The 24,583-nt window shown below is 42.5% G+C and overlaps 1 protein-coding gene across 1 annotated transcript; it reads left to right on the top strand.

The window, feature by feature from the left end:
- The first annotated feature begins 19,295 nt into the window (after positions 1–19,295).
- Positions 19,296–23,933, top strand: LOC120056860 (stanniocalcin-2-like). Its single transcript, XM_039005107.1, has 4 exons — positions 19,296–19,560; positions 20,642–20,784; positions 21,432–21,643; positions 21,781–23,933. Exons 1-4 carry the CDS (start codon positions 19,416–19,418, stop codon positions 22,082–22,084), a joined length of 804 nt encoding a protein of 267 aa, XP_038861035.1. The 5' UTR covers positions 19,296–19,415; the 3' UTR covers positions 22,085–23,933.
- The last annotated feature ends 650 nt before the right edge of the window (positions 23,934–24,583 follow it).

Raw genomic sequence — 24,583 nt, 5'->3', positions numbered from 1 at the left:
CAAATGAGGTAAGATAAGGGAGTTAAGGCAATAAATAGGCCATGTGTAACGATTGTCTGTTGAAGAAGGTGTGGACCAAAGCGCTGCGTGGTAAGTGTTCATGATATTTATTAAAAACTGAACACTGAGACAAAATAACAAAATGTAACAACACAAAACAGTTCTGTCTGGTGCAGACACAAAAACAGAAAAATACCCACAAAGCATCGGTGGGGAAAAGCTACCTAAGTATGGTTCTCAATCAGAGACAACAATAGACAGCTGCCTCTGATTGAGAACCACACCCGGCCAAACACAAAGAAATACAAAACATAGAAAATGAACATAGAATGCCCACCCAAATCACACCCTGACCAAACCAAAATAGAGACATAAAAAGCTCTCTACGGTCAGGGCGTGACACCATGGTGGCGAAGTAATTACAATATAGCAATTAAACACTGGAATGGTAGATGTGCAGATGAATGTGCAAGTAGAGATACTGGGGAGCAAAGGAGCAAGATAAATAAATAAATACAGTATGGGGATGAGGTAGTTGGATGGGCTGTTTACAGATTGGCTATGTACAGGTGCAGTGATCTGTGAGCTGCTCTGACAGCTGGTGCTTAAAGCTAGTGAGGGAGATATGAGTCTCCAGCTTCAGTGATTTTTGCAGTTCGTTCCAGTCATTGGCAGCAGAGAACTGGAAGAAAAGGCGGCCAAAGGATGAATTGGCTTTGGGGATGATCAGTAAGATATACCTGCTGGAGTGCGTGCTACGAGTGGGTGCTGCTATGGTGACCAGTGAGCTGAGATAAGGTGGGGCTTTACCTAGCAGAGACTTATAGATGACCTGGAGCCAGTGGGTTTGGCGACGAGAGTGAAGCGAGGGCCAAACAACGAGAATGTACAGGTCGCAGTGTTGGGTAGTATATGGGGCTTTGGTGACAAAACGGATGGCACTGTGATAGACTGCATCCAATTTGTTGAGTAGAGTGTTGGAGGCTATTTTGTAAATGACATCGCCGAAGTCGATGGTCAGTTTTACGAGAGTATGTTTGGTAGCTGACAGATTTGTACCTTGTCAGCTCGTGAAGGATGTCTTGTTGCGAAATAGGAAGCCGATTCTAGATTTAATTTTGGATTGGAGATGCTTAATGTGAGTCTGGAAGGAGAGTTTACAGTCTAACCAGACACCTAGGTATTTGTAGTTATCCACATATTCTAAGTCAGAGCTGTCCAGTGTAGTGATGCTGGACGGGCGGGCAGGTGCGGGCAGTGATCGGTTGAAGAGCATGCATTTCGTATTACTTGCATTTAAGAGCAGTTGGAGGCCACGGAAGGAGAGTTTTATGGCATTGAAGCTGAATATAAACGTCACAGAAATGAAGCACAGAGCAGGATGGATGAAGCTAAGAGGGGTTACTTTGCTGAGAAAATAATTGAGAACAAAAATAACCCTAAAAAGCTTTGGAAATCATTTGAGGAACTAGGCTGTAGTAGTACTACCAAAAACAAACTAAACAGTATTGGACTGACCATCAGGGGGGAGGTGGTATATGAAAAAGCAGAGGTTGCCAATGAATTCAACTCTTTTTTTTTCTTCTGTTGCCAGCAAGCTGGTTAGCAAGCTGCCCACCAGTTCTGGTTTGTATGGAAGCAACCAAGTCCAGAAGTATTATGTAGAGTTAGGGGTTCAGCCAAACTCTTTTACTTTTATAAAGGTAGCAACAGCCAAAACAGTCAGTATGTTGGCAGAGCTTAAATGCTCCAAAGACACAGGCCTGGATAATATTTCTGCAAGGTTTCTTATAGATTCTGCTGAGCAAATTGGCCCTTGTATTACGCATATCATTAACCTCTCTCTTGAACAAGACATCTTTCCCAGGGACATGAAACAAGCTAAAGTTATACCTCTGTAAGAAGGGGATAAAGTCTGACCCTGGGAATTCTAGGCCTGTATCTATCCTCTGTGTAACATCAAAGATCCTGGAGAGTTGTACATGAGCAAATATATGAATATGTTAACAAAGTATAATGTATGATTTTCAGTCGGGTTTTAGAAAAACATACTCCACTGATTCATGTCTACTTTACTTGACTGACTTCATCAGGAAAGAGATTGATGAGGAAATCTCCATGGAATGGTACTGCTTGACCTACAGAAGGCCTTTGATACAGTCTCCAAACTGGAGGCACTGGGGTTAAGCAGTATCCCTCTAGGCTGGGTAAAGTCCTATTTATCAGGAATGAAGCAAGTAGTAGATGTTAATGGGTCACTGTCTCAGGCAAAACCAATGAGTTGTGGCGTTCCGCAGGGGAGCGTGCTTGGGCCTCTGCTGTTTTTATTGAATATTAACGATATGAAAGATGCTTGTTCTTGCCGTCTTTTTCTTTATGCGGATGACTCTATACTTCTGGTGTCTCACAAAAGTAAAACTATGTTGGATAGCATAATTAGCACAGAGCTTACTAACATTAGCAAATGTCTTGGAGATAGTAAGCCATCTCTGCACTTAGGGAAAACTGAGGCAATTATTTTTGGATCCAGACCTAAATTGAGTACGTCCTCTGAAATCAGAGTAGAGTTAGGGGTTGAGGTGCTGACTACTAAAACCTCTGTTAGCTACCTAGGATGTATCCTTGATGGAAGCTTGGGAGGTGTGAGCATGACCAATAAAGTGCTAGGGAAGGTTAATGCCAGGACTAAGTTTTTGGCTAGAAAGTCCAAGCTGCTTGATAAGGACTCCATGAAAGTGCTAGCCACTGCCCTCATTCAATGCCATTTTGACTACTGTAGTACTTCCTATTTGGGGGCTTATCTAAATTTATGAAGGGGAAGCTCCAGATAGCCCAGAATAAGCTGATCAGGGTAGTATTGAAGGTGAGTCAACATACTCACATAGGCAGGAGCTGCTTTCAGGAACTAAACTGGCTGGCTGTTGAGGCTAGGGTGTCCCAGATTAGACTAGGTTTGGTTTACAGGAGTATTTATGGTCCTGCACCCATATATCTAAGTGATTACTTTCCTTGTGTTAGGGATGCACACAATCACAATACCAGATCAGGGAAAGGTACTTTTTTGTACAGTATACTGGAGCCTCAGAATGGAATGAGTTGCCTCTGCCCATAAAAACAACGTCCTTTCTGGGCAGCTTTAAAAATATAGTAAAAATATGTTTGATGTCTTCTGTGCCCATATGAATAACCCCTATGATGTAACTGCAATGGTGAGATAGATGTTCTTCTTTTTTTGTTTTATTATTTCCCTGCCACACTATGTTAAACTGTGTTCGATCTTGTCTAGCCATCTTGTCTCAAGAGGACCACAATGAAAATAAGTCCCAGACTTTATTGTGTGTTATCCTCGATGATTTTACTCATGTGCATGTATGGCTTTTTCAAGTTGTATGTTTTTTTTATTTTTAAATGGTCGAATTAATAAACTAAACTAAACAAAACAAAAAAAATATAGGACCAGCATGGGAGAGATGATCAGAGGCAGCTGCTGTCTCCGTTGCGCTTTTTCCCTGAGTTGTAAAAGTAAGCAAAGCAAAAACTGGCTACTCCTTTAGTTGACTGATCTAGCTGGCAAGGTAACTGCTGTTTGACAGAAAACAACTTTTTATTCCCAGCTAGTAGTGTAACTGATATGTTACGTTAGCCAACATATCATCCCCTCTCGACTGAAGTAAATTAATTACTAGCAGCTAGTTAGCTAGCTAGTAGCTACCACAGCCAGTTCAGCTCTAGCTAGCCTCTAGTTATCTGTCATGGCTAACAGCTGTTGTGTGCATAGAAATGTTTTGTAGCTTTGTTTTGTCCTGTTTCAACAGAAGTAAATTTGATGATGTACCATTAGCTAGAGCCAGCCAAAAGTTTGCTAACGTTAGCTAGCTAGCTAGATAGCTCACTAACTTTAGCTATTATTTTTGACTCAATCACACTCGACCTGAATCAAATGATGAAACCAGCGGCCAAACGATTGAAGACTGATATATTCTGACGTTTCTTCAGCGTAATGTGAATTTTAATTTGTCAGTATTGCAATGTAACATTATTGATCTTTCAGTTTCCGTAGCTAATTCCATACTTTTCACACTGACATGTTATAAACAGCTCTACAGGCTTCAATGAGATAGGTGTTCTCTTCACAGTCCCCAAGTCCAGAACAGACTATGGGAGGTGCATAGTGCTACATAGAGCCATGACTACATGGAGCCATGACTACATGGAACTCCACATTAAGTAACTGATGCAAGCAGTAAAATTTGATTAAAAAAACAGATAAAAATACACCTTATGGAATAGCGGGGACTGTGAAGCAACTCAAACACAGGCACAGACACATGCATACACACACGATAACATAAGCACTATACACACATGTACACATGGATTTTGTACTGTAGATATGTGGTAGTGGTGGAGTAGGGGCCTGAGGGCACACAGTGTGTTGTGAAATCTGTGAATGTATTGTAATGTTTTTAATATTGTATAAACTGCCTTAATTTTGCTGGACCCCAGGAAGAGTAGCTGCTGCCTTGGCAGCAGCTAATGGGGATCCATAATAAATACAAATGTCATGGTGCACAGTCAGTACACAACCCTATGCTCATCATGTCTTAGCAGGATCAGAAGGTGACAGGTGTCCCAACAGGGTCAGACAGCCAAGGAAGACCAGTCTGCGGAACTCAGGTGAATTTTGCAGTATATTATAACAATCAGTAAATGGATACAAAGTTCCATCTTGAGGTGATGGCTAGACCTACAGTAGCTACAGGACAGCAGGTTAAAGCTACAGTCTGGGATCTGGGAATAATGGTCACTTCAATTACTGAACCATTGATTCTATTCTTCAAATCAAATGTTATTTGACCAATGCGCCGAATACAACAGGTACCTTACGAATACAACAAGACCTTACCGTGAAATGCTTACTTACAAGCCCTTAACCAGCAATGCAGTTTGAAGAAAATAGAGTTAAGAAAATATTTACTAAAATAAACTAAAGTAAAAAAAGAAATACAAAAAGTAACACAAAATAACAATAACGAGACTATGTACAGGGGGTACCGGTACCGAGGCAGTGTGTGGGTCTACAGGTTAGTTGAGGTTATTTGTACATGTAGGTAAGGGTAAAGTGACTATGAATAGATAATAAACAGCGAGTAGCAGCAGTGTAAAAACTGCTACCCGCTGGGGGTCAATGCAAATAGTCCGGGTGGACATTTGATTAATTGTTCAGCAGTCTTATGGCTTCGGGGTAGAAGCTATTAAGGACCCTTTTAGACCTAGACTTGGTGCTCCAGTACCACTTGCCGTACGGTAGCAGAGAGAACAGACTATGACTTCTTGGATAATATAATGTATAAATGCAAGGTAATGCTTTGTCATGCCTCATCTTAGCAGGATCAGATGGTGACAGGGGTCTCATCAGGGTCAGGCAGCCAGGGAAGACCCGCTTGTGACGGCGCAGAGGTGAACTTTTGCAGATGCAACACTTTATTCTCTTGGTGCAGCGAACACTGGACAAGCAAGAAGCTTCAAAGATTGAAACTATTTTAAGGCAGTCTGACAAACCTCTAAAGTTGATTTCCTAACTGTATCAAGGGTTGACAGTGGCTTTTCCCTATGACACAAAACATGTAAAACAAAAATGTGAGGAAGACCTGGGAAATGCTATTGATGATGATGAATAGATACAGATGTGTTAGAATGCCCAGTCATGTTCATATAATCTCAAATATAAATGACTGCAGTTGAAGACCATCCATAGACCATTCTATATGCCAGTGAAACTGAATATCATGCACCCAGAAATGTCATTCCTCTGCTGGAAGTGTAAAACACAAAAGGGGACATATTTGCATATGTTATGGTATTGTGAAGCCTGGCTAAATTCTGGCAGAGTATGTTATTTTATCTCAGCATGTCTACAGATTTTCCCTGTTTTGTTTGCTTGGAAATGTTGATACTGGAGACTGTTATCAGAAGCAACTGTGTAACCTAGCATTTATAAAGGCTAAGAGATGCATTGCAATTAATTGGAATGTTTGTTATCCTCCCACTATGTCACAATGGATGGCAGAAATGTCAAGTTATGTATCACTAGATTTGATTTATTACCAGACTAAGTGTATACTGTGCAGCTTTAATTTGGTCTGGATTCCTTATATGGAATACTGTACGACTAAAGGAGTCTGTATAGAAAACATGCCCACGTCAGGGGAGACACCTAATCCCTAGCTGCTGGGATGCTCAGTCCTGGCCCTGGGGGTCTGCCGTACTGTTGGTTGTCACTCTGGCCTTGGCCTAACACACCTGATGAATAATGAATGTTTCACTAAGACCCTAAAGCTGAGTGGGGTGTGTTGGGTTGGGGTGCTGCAAGGCCGTGGAACACTAGAGGCAGGACGTGGTAACCGAGCTATATTGTGTACAGTACTAGTAGGCCTATGATATGAATTATACGGAGGGTGAACTGTTTCTGTGTGTTAATGTGTAGGCAGTGAATGTGTGTTTTTATTAAACTTTTGATTTCCAAACCTTTCCATTGAGACTTTTTGTTGGGAGAGAGTTGAGTTATTGACTAGACTGGTGGGGGTCGGGCGTGCAGGTGGCTTGGGCTGGTCTGGCTGAAATTTGATATAGAGTCTTTGTACTTTATTTGTAAGAGTTGTTCATTTGTTAGGCTATTGGTTAAAGGTGCAGCACAATATTGATTATTGAATTATTATTGATCTAGTTCAGTCTTATCAATCACTTAAAACATATTTAGTAATGGTCTCTTGCCAAGCTTAATGACCGTGGGCATTTGTACTTACTTTTTGTTGTTCTAAATAGAGTTAGCTAGAAGGGTCACAGGTCATATTAGATTGTGTAGTTATACAGGAAATTAGCTTTAGATGCCCCAAAAAAACGGATGGACCCCCGCCAAGTTATGTCCCTCCCACTTCTAAAACCAAAGTTATGTTGTCACAGGATTTGATCGTTTACTCCATAATGTTGCTTGATCAGTGGTTAGGCTATTAGCCAAAAGTAGGCCACATGAAAAGTGCAATACTGTTAATATAACTGTGTGTTAGTTTGAGTTTTCAGTGAATTTATTTAAATCACAAATCTCATCTGCTTATCCTGCAGTGCAGGAATATTCTCAGCAACAAAAGAGTGATCAAATTAAGATGCTACATCTGTAGTTGATTATTTTGGGAGTAGTGGAGCGACTACCAGGGCTGACTCAGTTATCTGTGTGTGACCCTGCTAATGAGTGCGGGTCCTTTATCATTTAGATTGATGTATGGTGATGATCTGGGTTGGGTCAGCAACCAGACCTAGGTTTGATTCCCCCTCCACTGACTTTCATTCAATATAATCTTAAATTGCACCTTACTACTGAAAGCAAGTACAAATTTGGCTTGAAATGTATCTATGACGTTTCAGTTTAATTTCAAAACTGGACCAGGACAGAACGAGCTGTCACTCAAGCGACTTTAAGTGTCAGCTTTAGGGATTATCTCAGTTGCTGGCCCTTCATATGGCCTTTTGTTTAGGATGGCAGGTAGCCTAGTGGTTAGAGTATTGGGCCAGTAACTGAAAGGTTGTTAGATCGAATCACCGAGCTGGCAAGGTAAAAATCTGTCATTCTGCCCCTGAACAAGGCAGTTAACCCACTGTTCCCCAATAGGCTGTTATTGTAAATAAAAGTTTATTCTTAACTGACTTGCCTAGTTAAATATAAATAAATGTTTTTTTAAATACACAAGGAGGCTGTATTTACCTTCATCATGGCATATTATCCACATTAGTCAAGTTTCTGACACATAGTGCTAATATAAGGATGACGGGATATGTTTGGCTTGGCCCTGGTAAAGGCATCGGAGTCTCTCTCACCTCATGTTCCTTTGGGATCCTTTGCCACTTTGACGCATTCAGGTTTCCATGGTACTATGCCGCTCATGCAGTTATAACCTTGAGGCAAGACTGCAAGATGTTTCGCACAAATCACGGCCTGCCGCCTGGGCCGGGGTAAGTGAGGTTCCTGACTTTCACTCAATTGTTTTGAATAGCACCACTTCAAAGTACACACCCCTTGGCTGACTCTCTCCCTGTTAATAAAGAGTCACAACTAAGTGACTCATGAAGGCTACTACCTTACAGCTGCCTACCTTCACACTGGCTGTCAAGACATGCTGACTTTCTCTCGCACCCACTTAGCCGACTGGTTAATTGAGGCTAGTTATGATAATCCCATCAATTCAGTGTAACTGACTTAACATGTGTGCTTAGGCACTTTAGGGGTAAGGGAATGTCATTCTGTGCCACCTGATACCTTCAGGCAATAGCATGATTATGTTTTCTAGTAGCATTGATGTCCAGTCAGGGTAGGCAGTGTTTACAATCAACAACAACAAAAAAACATATGAAAAGCCAAGTAAAATAAAAAACTATATATATATAACTTTTGACTGGTACTATATATATATACAGTTGAAGTCGAAAGTTTACATACACTGGAGAAATGTCCTCTGGTCTGATGAAACAAAAATAGAACTGTTTGGCCAAAATGACCATCGTTATGTTTGGAGGAAAAAACGGGAGGCTTGCAAGCCGAAGAACCAACCGTGAAGCAACCGTGAAGCACGGGGGTAGCAGCATCATGTTGTGGGGGTGCTTTGCTGCAGGAGGGACTGGTGCACTTCACAAAATAGATGGCATCATGAGGAAAGAAAATTATGTGGATATATTGAAGCAACATCTCAACACATCAGTCAGGATGTTAAAGCTTGGTCGCAAATGGGTCTTCCAAATGGACAATGACCCCAAGCATACTTCCAAAGTTGTGGCAAAATGGCTTAAGGACAACAAAGTCAAGGTATTGGAGTGGCTATCACAAAGCCTCAACCTCAATCCTTTAGAAAATTTGTGGGCAGAACTGAAAAAGCGTGTGCGAGCAAGAAGGCCTACAAACCTGACTCAGTTACACCAGCTCTGTCAGGAGGAATGGGCCAAAATTCACCCAACTTATTGTGGGAAGCTTGTGGAATGCTACCTGAAACGTTTGACCCAAGTTAAACAATTTAAAGGCAATGCTACCAAATACTAATTGAGTGTATGTAAACTTCTGACCGACTGGGAATGTGATGAAAGAAATAAAAGCTGAAATAAATCATTCTCTACTATTATTCTGACATTTCACATTCTTAAAATAAAGAGGTGATCCTAACTGACCTAAAACAGGGAATTTCTACTAGGATTAAATGTCAGGTATTGTGAAAAACAGAGTTTAAATGTATTTGTCTAAGGTGTATGTAAACTTCCGACTTCAACTGTATACATAGTACCAGTCAAAAGTTTGGACACACCTACTCATTCAAGGGTTTTTCTATATATGTACTATTTTCTACATTGTAGAATAATAGTGAAGACATCAACACTATGAAATAACACATACAGAATAATGTAATAACCAAAAAAGTGTTAAACAAATCAAAATATATTTTATGTTTGAGATTCTTCAAAGTAGCCACCCTTTGCCTTGATGACAGCTTTGCACACGCTTAGCATTCTCTCAACCAGCTTCATGAGGTAGTCACCTGGAATGCATTTCAATTAACAGGTGTGCCTTTTTAAAAGTTCATTTGTGGAATTTCTTCCCTTCTTAATTCGTTTGAGCAGTTGTGTTGTGACAAGGTAGGGGTGGTATACAGAAGATAGCCTTATTTGGTAAAAGACCAGAGCTGTGTTCGAATACTTAATGAGTATATACTACCAGTTAATTTTAGTATACTATAAACGAACAGTATCCTTTCAGTTGAGCATACTAGCTCTTCGCCTGTCTACCGGAGGTTGATGCTGTTGCTATGCAACCTCTTGCTAGCTAGTTAGCATAACAAATTACTAGTTAGACATTTTACAACTTCGGGTGTGTTCTTAAATTCAATCTGGAGTGCCAGAGTGCGCTCGTATATTCAGAACGTTGTTTGTAAATTCAGAGCGTTCTTCTCTCGGAGCGCACACTGGACGCTCGGGCCGAGGAGTAGGGTTGATTTGAGCGTTCTGACCTTACAACAGCAGTCAAGCACCCAAGCTAACGTTGGCTAGCTTGCTAGTTACTCCCAGACACAAATGAGACCACACTGACCATTTTAGTTACCCTAGCAGAGCTGGTTAGGTAGTTGTCATGGTATCCAGAGCATTGGTGACTGTAACTGTACTGCTGGAAACAATTTAATTACACTTTTTTGCCGACGTTTACTGACACCGGCCATATTCAACGGGCGTTGAGCGCTTGTAAATTCATTATTCCGCGCTCTGGTACACTGAGACGAGAGTGCTCTGAAATTGGAGTAGATAACCAGAGTGAATTTACGATAGCACCCGAATGTCCATTGAGAACGCACAACGACTATACCACTTAGCTATGCTAAGAATGATGGGAATAATCACGTCAATAAACGTTGGGTATTAGTTAGATAGTGTGACAGACCTCTTCAAGGGTAGGAGAGTTTGTCACAAATTAAGCGGGAAACCATCACCAAAATCACCCCAGAATGAGAGTTCTTTCAAACAGGACAGTATCTGTATGTTGGTTTCTCCGTCCTGGTCCGCCCAGGCCGCAGGCGTGGTCAAGGATAGCAGGGTTCGGTACACAAATCGGGTTCTCGGTAGGTCCAAGTCCAAACGCCAACAGATAAGTCCAAACAGTCCAGGTCATACACAGAAAATTCAGCCGATATCTATCTTCTCACTTTCTCTTTCTCTATGGTTCACAGATCCCCCAGCCCCCTCCTCTCTCTCTTCCTGGTTTGTCTTGACCCCTTATCTGTGCGTCGGCCCCACCTTCAGAGCGACAATCCCCTTGCTTCTGGGGATTGTCGTTTTGGCGGTTGGCCATTTCGTGATCTGTAGTTCTTGTCGGGGTGGCCATTTTAGTGAGAAGGCAGAGCCTGTTCATTAGTTCTGCCCTCAAATATCTGACATTTGGGCCTCCCGGGTGGCGCAGTGGTCTAGGGCACTGCATCGCAGTGCTAGCTGCGTCACCAGAGTCTCTGGGTTCGCGCCCAGGCTCTGTCGCAGCCGGCCGCGACCAGGAGGTCCGTGGGGCGACGCACAATTGGCATAGCGTCGTCCGGGTTAGGGAGGGTTTGGCCGGTAGGGATATCCTTGTCTCATCGCGCTCCAGCGACTCCTGTGGCGGGCCGGGCGCAGTGCGTGCTAAACCAAGGGGGCCAGGTACACGGTGTTTCCTCCGACACATTGGTGCGGGTGGCTTCCGGGTTGGAGGCGCGCTGTGTTAAGAAGCAGTGCGGCTTGGTTGGGTTGTGCTTCGGAGGACGCATGGCTTTCGACCTTCGTCTCTCCCGAGCCCGTACGGGAGTTGTAGCGATGAGACAAGATAGTAATTACTAGCGATTGGATACCACGAAAATTGGGGAGAAAATGGGATAAAATGTATAAATAAATAAATTTAAAAAAATAAAAAATATCTGACATTTATCACTCGGCCCCCTTCATTGCCACACATCTCCCCCCTAGCTTTGACCCCCGAGGTCGGGCTACCGCAGCAAAATAGGCGTGCATGCGGGATAACCCATCCCCATTTCCTTCCCTGCTCTGTGTTTTAAATCAAAGTGAAACGGTTGGAGACTCAAAAAACCCAGCATCACCCGAGCATTCTTCTCTTTAGCCCTATGCATCCAGTTGAGTGGGGCATGGTCACTGATGAGGGTGAAGTGGCGCCCTAGCAGGTAGTATTTCAGGCTTTCTAGAGCCCACTTTACTGCCAACACCTATTTCTCAACGACTGAGTAGTAGTTCCACCCCTACTACGGGAGAGCACGGCTCCCAAGCCAACCTCTGAGGCATCTGTATGAACAACGAACTTGCGCTTAAAGTCTGGTACCACCAGCACTGGATTACAGCAGAAAGCCTCCTGTAATGTCTGGTACCACCAACACTGGATTACAGCAGAGAGCCTCCTGTAATGTTCTAAATGTTTTGGTGGCCTTTTCATCCCATTTGACCATGTTTGGCCCTCTGGCTCTAGTCATGTTGGTGAGTGGGGTGGCCACTGTGGCATAACTTGGGATGAACTTCCGGTAGTAACCGGTCAGCCCTAGGAAGAATCGAACCTGCTTCTTATTTACTGGTTTCGGCCATCCTCTAATTGCCTCGACCTTCTTAAATTGGGGTTTGCTTAACCCTCTTCCCACGGTGTATCCCAGATACTCTGTTTCCTCTAACCCCACGTAACACTTGGCAGGGTTTGCCGTGAGCCCTGCCTTCCTAAGGGCATTTAACACTGCCTGTACCCGGGGTAAGTGGGATTCCCAATCAGGGCTGTAGATCCCCACGTCATCTAAATAGGCTGCGGCGTAAACTCGGTGCGGTTTTAGGACCTGGTCCATTAGCCGTTGAAAGGTGGCTGGGGCCCCGAGTAAGCCGAATGGCATGACGGTATATTGAAACAACCTGTCAGGGGTTGCAAAGGCTGTTTTTCTTTGGCCCTGGGGGTCAGTAACCAGTAACCTTTGGCTAGGTCCAGGGTAGTAATGTACCGAGCTTTACTAATTTTCTCAACAGTTCATTTACTTGGGGTAGGCATCAAACTTGAAGATTTAATTTACCTTCTGAAAATCATTACAAAACCGTAAAGACGCATCGGGCTTGGAGACCATCAAAACTGGGCTAGACCACTCACTATGTGACTCTTCGACCTCTCCATCTGCCAACATTTTCTCTGTCTCTGCTCTAATCCGGCCTGTCGAGCCTCGGGTACCCGATATGGCCTCATGCTCACTTTTCTCCCTGGGAAACAATATCATGAGCCGTAACCTCAGTTAGGCCTGGTATCCCTGAAAACACATCTCTGTTTTTCTGGATCAGGGTCTTTACTTCCTGTACTTGTCCTGGCGACAGAGTAGGTGAAACATGCACTTCGGCTGCCTCCTGACTGTGCGTGCGGTACGTGACAATTAGTGTTTCTCCCTCTCTTCGTGCTTTTAAAGGGTTAATGTGATAGATCTGTTCTGGGGGCCGACAACCTGGCTGTCAGATCCGATAATTAACTTATCCTATTCTCTCCAGCACTTCACACGGTCCTTTCCATGCGGCTAGTAGTTTACACTCTATCATGGGGACCAGCACTAACACCTTATCTCCTGGTTGAAATTCCCTCAGGGTAGCCTGCCGGTTATAAGTGTGCCGCTGGTGCTCTTGTGCTTGTTTCATGTGCTCTCTGACGATGGGCTTGACTGTGGCTATCCTGTCCTGCATTGCAGTGACATGCTCTACAACACTAGTGTAAGGGGTGGACTGGTGCTCCCAGGTTTCCCGGGCGATGTACAAGATTCCCTGGGGGTGCCTCCCATATACCAGCTCAAAGGGTGAAAACCCCAGCGAGGCTTGGGGAACCTCACTAATGGCAAACATCAGATACGGCAACATGAACTCCCAGTTTTTCCCATCCTTATCGATTACCTTCCTGAGCATTGACTTCAGGGTCATGCCCATTTCCTGAAGAATTGCATTATGGGCCCTAAAGTACGGGTATAGTGTCCATTGGGTGTTTACTTCATATTTTGGCGAAGTTAGTACGACATCCGGGAACTTTTGCCATACTAACCATATCAATACTATATAGTCAATTCACATCACAAATAGTACGGTTAGTGCGGTTAGTATGGGTATTCGAACAGAGCTCATGTCCATATTATGGCAAAATAGCTCAAATAAGAAAAGATAAACGACAGTCCATCATTACTTCAAGACATGAAGGCCAGACAATGCGGAACATTTCAAGAACTTTGAAAGTTTCTTCAAGTGCAGTCGCAAAAACCATCAAGCGCTATGATGAAACTGGCTCTCATGAGGACCGCCACAGGAAAGGAAGAACCAGAGTTACCTCTGCTGCAGAGGATAAGTTCATTAGAGTTAACTGCACCTCAGAAATTGCAGCCCAAATAAATGCTTCACAGAGTTCAAGTAACAGACACATCTCAACATCAACTGTTCAGAAGAGACTACGTGAATCAGGCCTTCATGGTCGGATTGCTACAAAGAAACCACTAAGCAATGGACATTAGACCGGTGGAAATCTGTTCTTTGCTCTGAGTCCAAATTTGTGATTTTTGGTTCCAACCGCCGTGTCTTTGTGAGATGCAGAGTGGGTGAATGGATGATCTCCGCATGTGTGGTTCCCACCGTGAAGCATGGAGGAGGAGGTGTGATGGTGTCGGTGTGCTTTGCTGGTGACACTGAGGGTGTAAAGGCTATTTGACCAAGAAGGAGAGTGATGTAGTGCTGCATCAGATGACCTGGCCTCCACAATCACCCGACCTCAACCCAATTGAGCTGGTTAGGGATGAGTTGGATCACAGAGTGAAGGAAAATCTGCCAAAAAAAACAGCTGCCAGTAAATGTCAGTTTGCTTTTCATAGCCGATCATTCAGAGTATCTCTACCGCACCTGCTGTCTCTAGAGAGTTGAAAACAGCAGGTCTGGGACAAGGAAGCACGTCCTGGTTCCATATCCGTTCTGCCTGTTCCCGCAGGCAGAACAGTTGAAACTGGAGCAGCAGCATGACCAGGTGTACTGGGGAGTCATCAGGCCAGGTAGTCCTGAGGCATGGTCCTAGGGCTCAGGTTCTGAGAGAGAGAGAGAGAGAGAGAGAGAGAGAGGGAGAGAGAGAGAGAGAGAGAGAGAGAGAGAGAGAGAGAGAGAGAGAGAGAGAGAGAGAGAGAGAGAGAGAGAGAGAGAGAGAGAGAGAGAGTACTTAAATTCACACAGGACACCGGATAAGACAGGAGAAATACTCCAGATATAACAGTCTGACCCTAGCCCCCCGACACATAAACTATTGTAGCATAAATACTGGAGGCTGAGACAGGAGGGATCAGGAAACACTGTGGCCCCAACAAGTGCTCAGCATATGTGGGAACTCCTTCAAGACTGTTGGAAAACTATTACAGGTGAAGCTGGTTGAGAGAATGCCAGGAGTGTGCAAAGCTGTCATCAAAGCAAAGGGTGGCTACTTTGAAGAATCACAAATATGAAATATATTTTGATTTGTTTAACAGTTTTTTGGTTACTACATGATTCCATATGTGCTTTTTCATAGTTTTGATGTCTTCACTATTATTCTACAATGTAGAAAATAGTCATAATAAATAAAAACCCTGGAATGAGTAGGTGTATCCAAACATTTGACTGGTACTGTTTATAAAACATACCATTCTTTTTTGTTACCTAATGATTCTGGTGCTTAAAATCTCAAAATCTGCTAAAACTGCATCAAACCCTCAGATAAGGCACCGTATTCATGCCTTTCTTTCCATCTTTTCAAAACCTTTACAATCTTTGACGAGCCCGGCAGTTATTTACTCGTCACTTGTTAACGGACAGAGTCAGCATAGGTGTCGCTGCTTTCCCTAGTTTGAAGTAGCGGATTTCATATTTTGCGTGTATGCATATTGCCTAAACATGTTGTGTGGGTAATGCCTGGGGTAAGCTCTGCACATTTGGGCGTGTCTACTTAATTTGTCGTTCGCATTCCTTGAACTGAACAAAGCTAACTAGCTAGCAAAAACAACCTATCAAATCAAAAATGTTCCAAGTTGGAATAATGTAACATGCCGTATTGAGGGTTCGAACGGGGGACGTCAACTATAATGAAAGTTAAGAACATTGGCAGTATGCAGGAGCTGTACAAGACGTGGCATGACAGGCAACAACCATCTCCCTCATTGCTAACTGTCGGACAGGTGAACAGTGAGTCCTGGACTGACCACTTGTCTGAAACGTCATTACCAATGAATACCTTTTCACCCTGATTTTACACATCTTGGACATCTACTTGTACTTCGTGAACGTAGTGGGAGTGGGGCTTCTCACACCACTCAATACGGGCCAGAGCCTTGGCTTCTACAAGATGGATGTGACTAACCACGCTACAACTATTCTACGTGAGTGGCTGCATGGGGGCGCGTGAGGAGTCTGCTCTCCAACCGGCTTGAAGCCCTATCAGGGATCATCAACTAGATTTAGCCCCGGGCCAATTTGTTCTTCAGCGAATGGTTGGGGGGCGGAACATAATATAACAAAAAATGGACTGCAAATTGAATGCAAGAAGCCTAAACATATATAATATTTGACTAAAACATAATAATTTCAAATCTTGATTATATTTGGGAACATTGCCCTGTATAGGGTGCCGTCTTTCAGATGGGATGTTAAACGGGTGTCCTGACTCTCTGTCGCCACTAAACATCCCATGGGGCTTATTTTAAGAGTAGGGGTGTTCACCCGGTGTCAGGGCCAAATTCCCAACCTGGCCCCATTCCATAATGGCCAACTAATCATCCCCCTCATTCCTAATTGGCATATATCCCTCCTCACCTCTCCACCATAGCTAATGTGTGGTGAGAGTTCTGGTACAACAAATGGTCACTGTCCATCACTAAGATGTGTGCTACACATTGATGGTGGATGAGGTGAGTTCCCCCTACTATGTAAGGTGCTTTGAGTCCCTCAGTTGGTGCAATAGTGCTAGATATAAATCCAATAAATGATTATGAATTCTTATTATTTGTATACGATCACATATGTCTCTCTATTATGCGTGGGAATACTTGGGAACGGATTAACAAAATTAAAATCACTTTGAGCTGATTTCCTGGTGTTTTTACAGTCTTTTATGTCCAATAATTAAATATTTGTTTTTTTTAGCGCAGAAAACATTGGGGGCCAAATAAAACCACCTGCAGGCCACCAGTTGGGGAACCCTGACCTAATGGATGGAGCTGCCTACCTGTGTGCTGCGTGGGAGAACTGTGCTACTGTTTGTGTGCGTGACGTTTTGTGTTAGTGTGAAAACCGAAGGAGGCCTTGGAGATGCGTCTCCCACACAACCATGGGCCTGTTGTGTCCATGCAGAATAAAGTCATGGACATGTGGTTCTGCTGTGAATTCTACAACGCTGTCACTGAGAGGTTCACCCTGAAGGACAGATGAAATGACTTCATTTACAACAACGTAGGGCTGAGAATGCATTTTCCGTTGCAATTTTTAGGGTTAACATCTCTTTGAATGTGTTTGATTTATCAAGCCAAAATGTTGTTTTGATGAGAGACTTCCACGTTTTTAAATGTATTTTTCAGTCATTGATTGTTGATATGAAATGTAGTTAAACCCTTATTTATTATACAGTTGAAGTCGGAAGTTTACATACACCTTAGCCAAATACATTTAAACTCAGTTTTTCACAATTCCTGACATTTAATCCTAGTAAAAATTCCCTGTTTTAGGTCAGTTAGTTTATTACCAGTTTATTTTAAGAATGTGAAATGTCAGAAAAATAGTTGAGATAATGATTTATTTCAGCTTTAATTTATTTCATCACATTCCCAGTGGGTCAGAAGTTGACATACACTCAATTAGTATATGGTAGCATTGCCTTTAAATTGTTTAACTTGGGTCAAACATTTCAGATAGCCTTCCACAAGCTTCCCACAATAAGTTGGGTGAATTTTGGCCCATTCCTCCTGACAGAGCTGGTGTAACAGAGTCAGGTTTGTAGGCCTCCTTGCTCGCACACGCTTTTTCAGTTCTGCCCACAAATTTTCTAAAGGATTGAGGTCAGGGCTTTGTGATGGCCACTCCAATACCTTGACTTTGTTGTCCTTAAGCCATTTTGCCACAACTTTGGAAGTATGCTTGGGGTCATTGTCCATTTGGAAGACCCATTTGCGACCAAGCTTTAACTTCCTGACTGATGCCTTGAGATGTTGCTTCAAAATATCCACATAATTTTCCTCCCTCATGATGCCATCTATTTTGTGATGTGCACCAGTCCCTTCTGCAGCAAAGCACCCCCACAACATGATGCCGCCACCCCCGTGCTTCACGGTTGGGATGGTGTTCTTCGGCTTGCAAGCCTCCCCCTTTTTCATCCAAACATAATTATGGTCATTTTGGCCAAACAGTTCTATTTTTGTTTCATCAGACCAGAGGACATTTCTCCAAAAAGTATGATCGTTGTCCCCATGTGCAGTTGCAAAACGTAGTCTGGCTTTTTTATGGAGGTTTTGGAGCAGTGGCTTCTTCCTTGCTGAGCGGCCTTTCAGGTTATGTCGATATAGGACTCGTTTTACTGTGGATATAGATGCTTTTGTACCCGTTTCCTTCAGTATATCACAAGGTCCTTTGGTGTTGTTCTGGGATTGATTTGCACCAAAGTACGTTCATCTCTAGGAGACAGAACGTCAACTTAGTGTATGTAAACGTTTGACCCACTGGAAAAGTGAAATAATCTGTCTGTAAACAATTGTTGGAAAAATTAGTTGTGTCATGCACAAAGTAGATATCCTGACCAACTTGCCAAAACTAGAGTTTGTTAACAAGAAATTTGTGGAGTGGTTGAAAAACAAGTTTTAATGACTCCAACCTAAGTGTATGTAAACTTCCGACTTCAACTGTATATATGTGGGTAATAATATTATTAGTGTGTGTGTGTGTGTGTTTGCTTGCGTGTAGTGCAGTGCATTGTAAGAATTGTAAATCCCTTGTAAAAGGCTATGGGGTTTTAAATGTGCATATATTGGTATTTTAGTGCCACCTATCAGTTGTAACTGTGGATGCTACATAGGTCTATGGCTGAGCTGAGTGGGGTGTCATTTTGTCAGATACGAAATATGCTATCACTTGTATGTTTTGCCTACATTGATATTTACATTTGGTGAACATTTTTGTAAATTTTGTCACTTTGGTTGTTGGAGCTATCTGTTGTATGGGGAACTTGGGCTTCATCAAGGTTTATTTGTGAATAAATCTGGCTTTAATAATAGCCAGTGACTACCCATCCACCGACCTCACCACAAGTCACTCCATGCAGTCCATAAGCATCTATTGTACATTTCTCTGGGTATGCACAAACTATTCTAACATTTTATTCTGTGTTTTTCAAATGCCACCTCAGCAGCAGCCATTACAAAAAAAATACTATACGTGAATAACAACAAATGATTCAGAAGATGAACCAAAAGAAAAAACCTAACCCCACCCTTACTTTGTATTCTTACAGACAATAATTAAAAAACATCACGATATCAATGCACCACTGCATTGTGGTAATATGTCACTAATTGCTTCTAATTATTCAATACAGGATAGGGGAATATTTAATTGAGCACACGCCCTTTAAACTTGGTGGTGAATGCCTGCCACTGTGATTGGTCGGCAGCCACGAATGACAGCACCTGCGTAGCTACTTAATCAAAACTGACAAGAGTTGAGGGAGTTATAGGAAGCATCATACCCTCTCGGTACTCACTCTCGTCATTAATGCGCGGTTCCATACGGCAAAGATATCAAGTTGAACTTAATTCAAAAGTAATATTTTTCTAAATTTCCTTTTTTTTGAGTGCGTAATAGTGCAAATGGAGATGCTACTTACATTTTCTTTAGCGCTCTTTTTAATAGCGTTTCAGCAATTATTGGCGACAGATCCAATCGAATTTCACGAAATCCCTCAAGACATACATTTGAACCAGCAGAAAAGACGACTCTCACTGCAAAACACAGGTAAGTGAATGCTGCTATGTATTGCATGTCTAAAAAAAAAAAAAAAAAATACAAAAATCCCTGCTTGAATTCTGAGGTTCACATTCTGTCACGTTGTCATAAAATGCCATTGTGTTTTTGGCTCATGTCCTTTGGGGTAATTTAGTCTCATGTGGAGTAGTTTTTCAATGTGGATTAAACTGTCTTTTTACGAAATTGCGAACCCCCCCCCCCCCACCTGTGGTCGAAATGTGGTTTTATCATAGTCTCTTCCTACGCAGGTACCCAGTGATCTCTAGTTCTGTCACTTCACTGTAATTCCATACGCCTAGTGGCCAGCTCTTATCCAAGCACCTTCCCGTTCAAATGCCAACAAGCTCTGACAGCAAGCTGTTTTTACCCCCGGCGCAGGCACACCAGCAGCAATATGATAACAACCATTTAGAAATTGTAGCATTGTTATGATACATTTGCATGTCTTCGAATATTTTATTTGCGCCCTATATGACCTATAAGCAGTTTTGCTAAGAAACATAAATGCCAAGATGGTAGGTTGTGTAGACTACAAAGGAATGATTATATTGTTTTTACATATTTCTAACTATAGGATACTTGAATGTTTGCTATTGGGTTGATTTTTAAAACGCGCAAGTAGCCATTTGTGCGCAATTACGCACAAATACATTGAATGGAAGCCCATGTTTTATTTCTTTCAAAGCTGTTCTGACACTATAAGCAATGTACCTTTGCGTATCCCCTGCGTTTATGTAATCACCGATGCAATGCCACATGGCGTCGGGCACTCGGGAATGGTCCCAGCATTCCATCGTCCTACTCATCAACACTGGTCTAACCCTATTGTAAAAGCCATTTGCGTAATTGGCTACTAAATCATGGACATTAAAACATTTTTAATATTTACTGTATTTTGAACTTGATCATTATTTATTGAAAGTATCAGTAAAAATTAGGCCACTTTTTTCTCATCCCCCTAGCAACCACAACATTGGCACCAGGTCAACTTCTGCATTATTATTAAAAAGCTACTGTTCCCTTGTAGATTTCCCTTCTAATGAGACTACTAACATGTTCCCTCCATCAGCGGAGATCCAGCACTGTCTGGTGAATGCTGGGGATGTGGGCTGTGGCATGTTCGAATGCTTCAACAACAACTCGTGTGAAATCCAAGGCCTACATGACATCTGTATGACATTTCTGCACAATGCCGGCAAGTTTGACTCCCAGGTATATCCCACTTCTTCCAAACCTCCCAACTAACTTCATGGATTGTGAGTGACTCAGGAGTGTGCTTCTATCGTAGAGGGTGAAAAAGTGACCGTATCCCAATGCCCTACCACAGCCTACATACAGTACATGCTTTATGGAACTGTATAAACATGTGTTATGCTTATTAGTTATAGCACAACACAATTTGGAAATTGCCACTTCAGATGTATAGCTGTGACGATTATGGAAATTTGGTTTATGAATATTTGTCATGCAAATTGCCACAGTTATTGTCATAATTGCTGAAAAAGTGTGACCTCATAATGCTTCTTTGAAAATGAGCTACAACATACCTAGCATTGGGCCAGTAACCAAAAGGTCGCTGGTTTGACTTATTTGACCACTTGGAACTTTCGTAAATTAAGCTTCTCTCGACTGTGCCGTTCTGCTCGAAACTATTACGAACTTTAGTATCATCATGTAAAAATGAGACTGCTATTGGGTGAACTATATCTAATTGAAAATGAAGTTGAATCCCCCCTGCTAAAATACATGTAAGAGGATATGACGATTACAACTTTAGTTCACGGTTATTGTCCGTAATTGTCAGCTATACTATTGTGCAAGCCCTAAGGTGATGTCAACTGTTATGTTGAACTCTGAAGGGGAAGTCCTTCATCAAGGATGCCCTGAAGTGCATGGCCCACGGCCTGAGGCACCGGTTCAGCTGTGTGAGCAGGAAGTGCCTGGCGGTTAACGAGATGGTGTTCCAGCTGCAGCGAGAGTGCTACGTCAAACACAACCTTTGTTCTGCTGTCAGGGAGAACGTCAACGTCATGGTGGAGATGATCCACTTCCAGGACCTCTTCCCCAAAGGGTGGGCATGAGGCCTTCCATTTCATACTAAACCCATTCGGTGTAGTACGTTTTAATGGTCCAGAGTCCACATGCTCTGAATTAAATTACTGTAGTAATCTGCATTCAGAAATATAATTGTTCCTCTTCCTATGTCAGGCCTCATGTGGAGCTGGTGAACATCCTGCTGGGCTGTGGCGAGGAGGTGAGGACGGCCATAGCACGGAGAGTGAGGATGCAGTGTGAGCAGAACTGGGGGGCCCTGTGTGGCAGCCTGAGCCTGTGCTCCCTGGGCCGCTCAGATGACCCCCAACACATCACCATCCCTTCCGCCACTCTGCAGGGCAGGAGCACACTGCCCCCTGCTGGCCAGCTCTCCCTCCCCAACACCGAACAGGACCAACCAAGAACAGACCAGCAAGGAGACGAGGGGAGCCTTCACCCCTCAGAGTCTCGGTCATAATCCCCTGGATGACGCCACAGACCCTGGGCTCGCTGTGCCCAGTCAAGCACCCAGTACCGCCGTCCAGGGGTGAAACTGAGTGCAAGGTCCCTAGCCTGAACACACAACAGATTAGCCCCTAACCTCTGACCCACATTTCCCCTCAAGCAACCCTACTACAGACTACCTCTGACCCCCTTTCCCCTCAAACAACCCACTACAGATGACCTCTGTTGTAAACAAGGGAGAGTAATGACCCTGTACCATGCTTCTCCATTCCTACTCTCCTAAATGGTACAGGTGACAGGGTATGTTTGGTAAGATGTAGATTTGAGGCCTTGTTTTTCAGTAGTTCCTTAATTGTTTTAATTATAAGTGATATTTGAAACGTATTTTAAAATAACATTGATTTCATTTGATTCCTTTTAAAAGTAAATCATGGGCATATCAAACTTACAGTATAAACAACTTATACAGATTCAGGTATCTATGATTTCAGTAAAGATTTAAGAGTTTGTCACAGCAAGGACTCTATTGGAACTGGTGTGAAGTTGTCTTACACTTCTTCCCAAAATTGTGACTGCAATATTCTAGGTTTAGCTAGACTAACTTGGTATTACACACAAAGTTATGACTTATAGTTTGATAAAATAGGTTTTAAAGAGACAATACCCTTAATTAAACTCACATCTTGGATGGCTGACTCGCTCCAGGTCCTATTTTTCTAGGTATCCAGAAGTTGAGGTAAATTATAAGTAAACGGTCTATTGTGTTTTACATTCTGTCAACTAGTTTCAATACTGCATTTGTTTGAACCAAATACTATCGCTACCGTAAATAAACTTGTGTAGAGCATTGTGCTTACGCAAGCTGTCAATGTTTCTGCGGAAACTTTTATTTGCAGTACAACAGTGAACCGTACAACTCAATGTCACATCAACTCTGCAAAGAGTTGATCAGGAAAGCTCAGTATAAAGAATTCTCACGACCATAAACTCAAACATGGTAATGCGCGTTCACTCAAAGGCAAACATCAGGAAACCTCAGGTCAAAACAATGAGACCCATCAAAATGTATTAGTTAAATGGAATGTTGTGAGTCTTAGCCTGTTCTCACTGAGGCCTTCACTAATATGTATCAGGGTCTACTGCAATGCATTTCAACTTTTTTTTTTTCACACAGGATGACCACAGAATGTCTTGTCAAACATTTTCAAATCTGACACTTTGAATGTTTTTACTAGCTTTTTATCCAGCTAGCTTGTTTAGTAACCTCATCAAAAGTACTCCAAGGAACCTACCTCACCTCTCACCAGTCCCGCCAGCTCTAGAGATGTTTGATACTGGACACATTGAGGACATTGAACTGGTATGAACACAACAGACACTCCGCTATCTCACACGGTTCATTTTTTTTTTTTTTACACATTTTGTACGGTTGGCTTGTATGATGTGGATTTTCTTTTGGTATGTCAGTTGTGCATGTGTAAGATGAGCATCAACTGCCCTCTACACAACTTCTGTCAGTACTATCAGCTACATGTAATCAAGTGGATGACTGCGTTCACAGACTCTGTACTTGAAAACACCAACTTATTTCTTACGAAGTTTGTTTGTACTCTGATTCAATGTCTGTATTTAACTTGTATTTATTTTGACTACTTTTCTTAAGCTATGCATTACCTTTTTTGTTGTTTATGGTTAGGCCTTGATACAAGCGAACTACCATTTTATACATCACTTTTCATTTGAGTTATTTTGGACTTTAAACATTTCGGATACTTTGCCATTTTAAATCTATGACAATGCATTGTAATCATTGTATAAGCATATTGTTGAATAAACTAACAAATTCTACTAGTTGGCTTGAATCTCAACTCAGATTTCACTATTTGTACTAATTTAAATAACTCTGTTCTGCTCACGTTAGTGTCAATCAACAACCTTGCGCAAAAGTTGTACCGCGTCAATATTGTAACATTTGCTAAAATCAGATGTACATAGACACCATCTGTCATAATACTGTTGCTTACTGCCATCTACTGGTAATACACAGAACACATATTGGAGGAATCCAAAATGGACACTTCAGATAGCTCAAGATTTACTGAGGGAGGGACTGGTCACCCTCAAGTTGTCCTTGTTTTTTTTAAATGCACCCCCTCCCCAAAGTTAAATATTCACATGACCCTCCTAAATGTCTTTAACACCCTCTCATAGACTTGACTCATGTTTACGACCACAAATAACCGTAGCGACCCGGTTTATGAATATCGACTTCTGTGGCACAGTCGCTGCTGCTACGGGCAGGAAGGTTGAGGGTTTCCGATCACCACAGATGAGAACTCTCCCTGGCGCCTGTTTCATTACACTACGATCAGAGCCGGCTGCAGACAATGATCAGCTAGGGGTTAATCAGATTTATAGTTAAATAAAATAGATGCAACAATTTCCAAGTTTCTCTGCACCTACCAATAAACAAAGCATACCGACACTTCAATATCATGGTTTGCGTTTTCAA

This window comes from Salvelinus namaycush, chromosome 12 (assembly GCF_016432855.1).
Source record: "Salvelinus namaycush isolate Seneca chromosome 12, SaNama_1.0, whole genome shotgun sequence".
Lineage (NCBI taxonomy): Eukaryota > Metazoa > Chordata > Actinopteri > Salmoniformes > Salmonidae > Salvelinus > Salvelinus namaycush.
Note: the sequence above shows the minus strand (reverse complement) of the source record. Positions and strands in the feature narration are given on the sequence as shown.

What these genes read in the sequence shown, in the direction of transcription:
- LOC120056860 (XM_039005107.1), top strand. Translation starts at nt 19,416, where the DNA reads ATGGAGATGCTACTTACATTTTCTTTAGCGCTCTTTTTAATAGCGTTT. An exon ending in ACTCTCACTGCAAAACACAG is followed by an intron (nt 19,561 to 20,641) that starts GTAAGTGAATGC and finishes TCCCTCCATCAG; the next exon opens with CGGAGATCCAGCACTGTCTG. An exon ending in CCGGCAAGTTTGACTCCCAG is followed by an intron (nt 20,785 to 21,431) that starts GTATATCCCACT and finishes TGAACTCTGAAG; the next exon opens with GGGAAGTCCTTCATCAAGGA.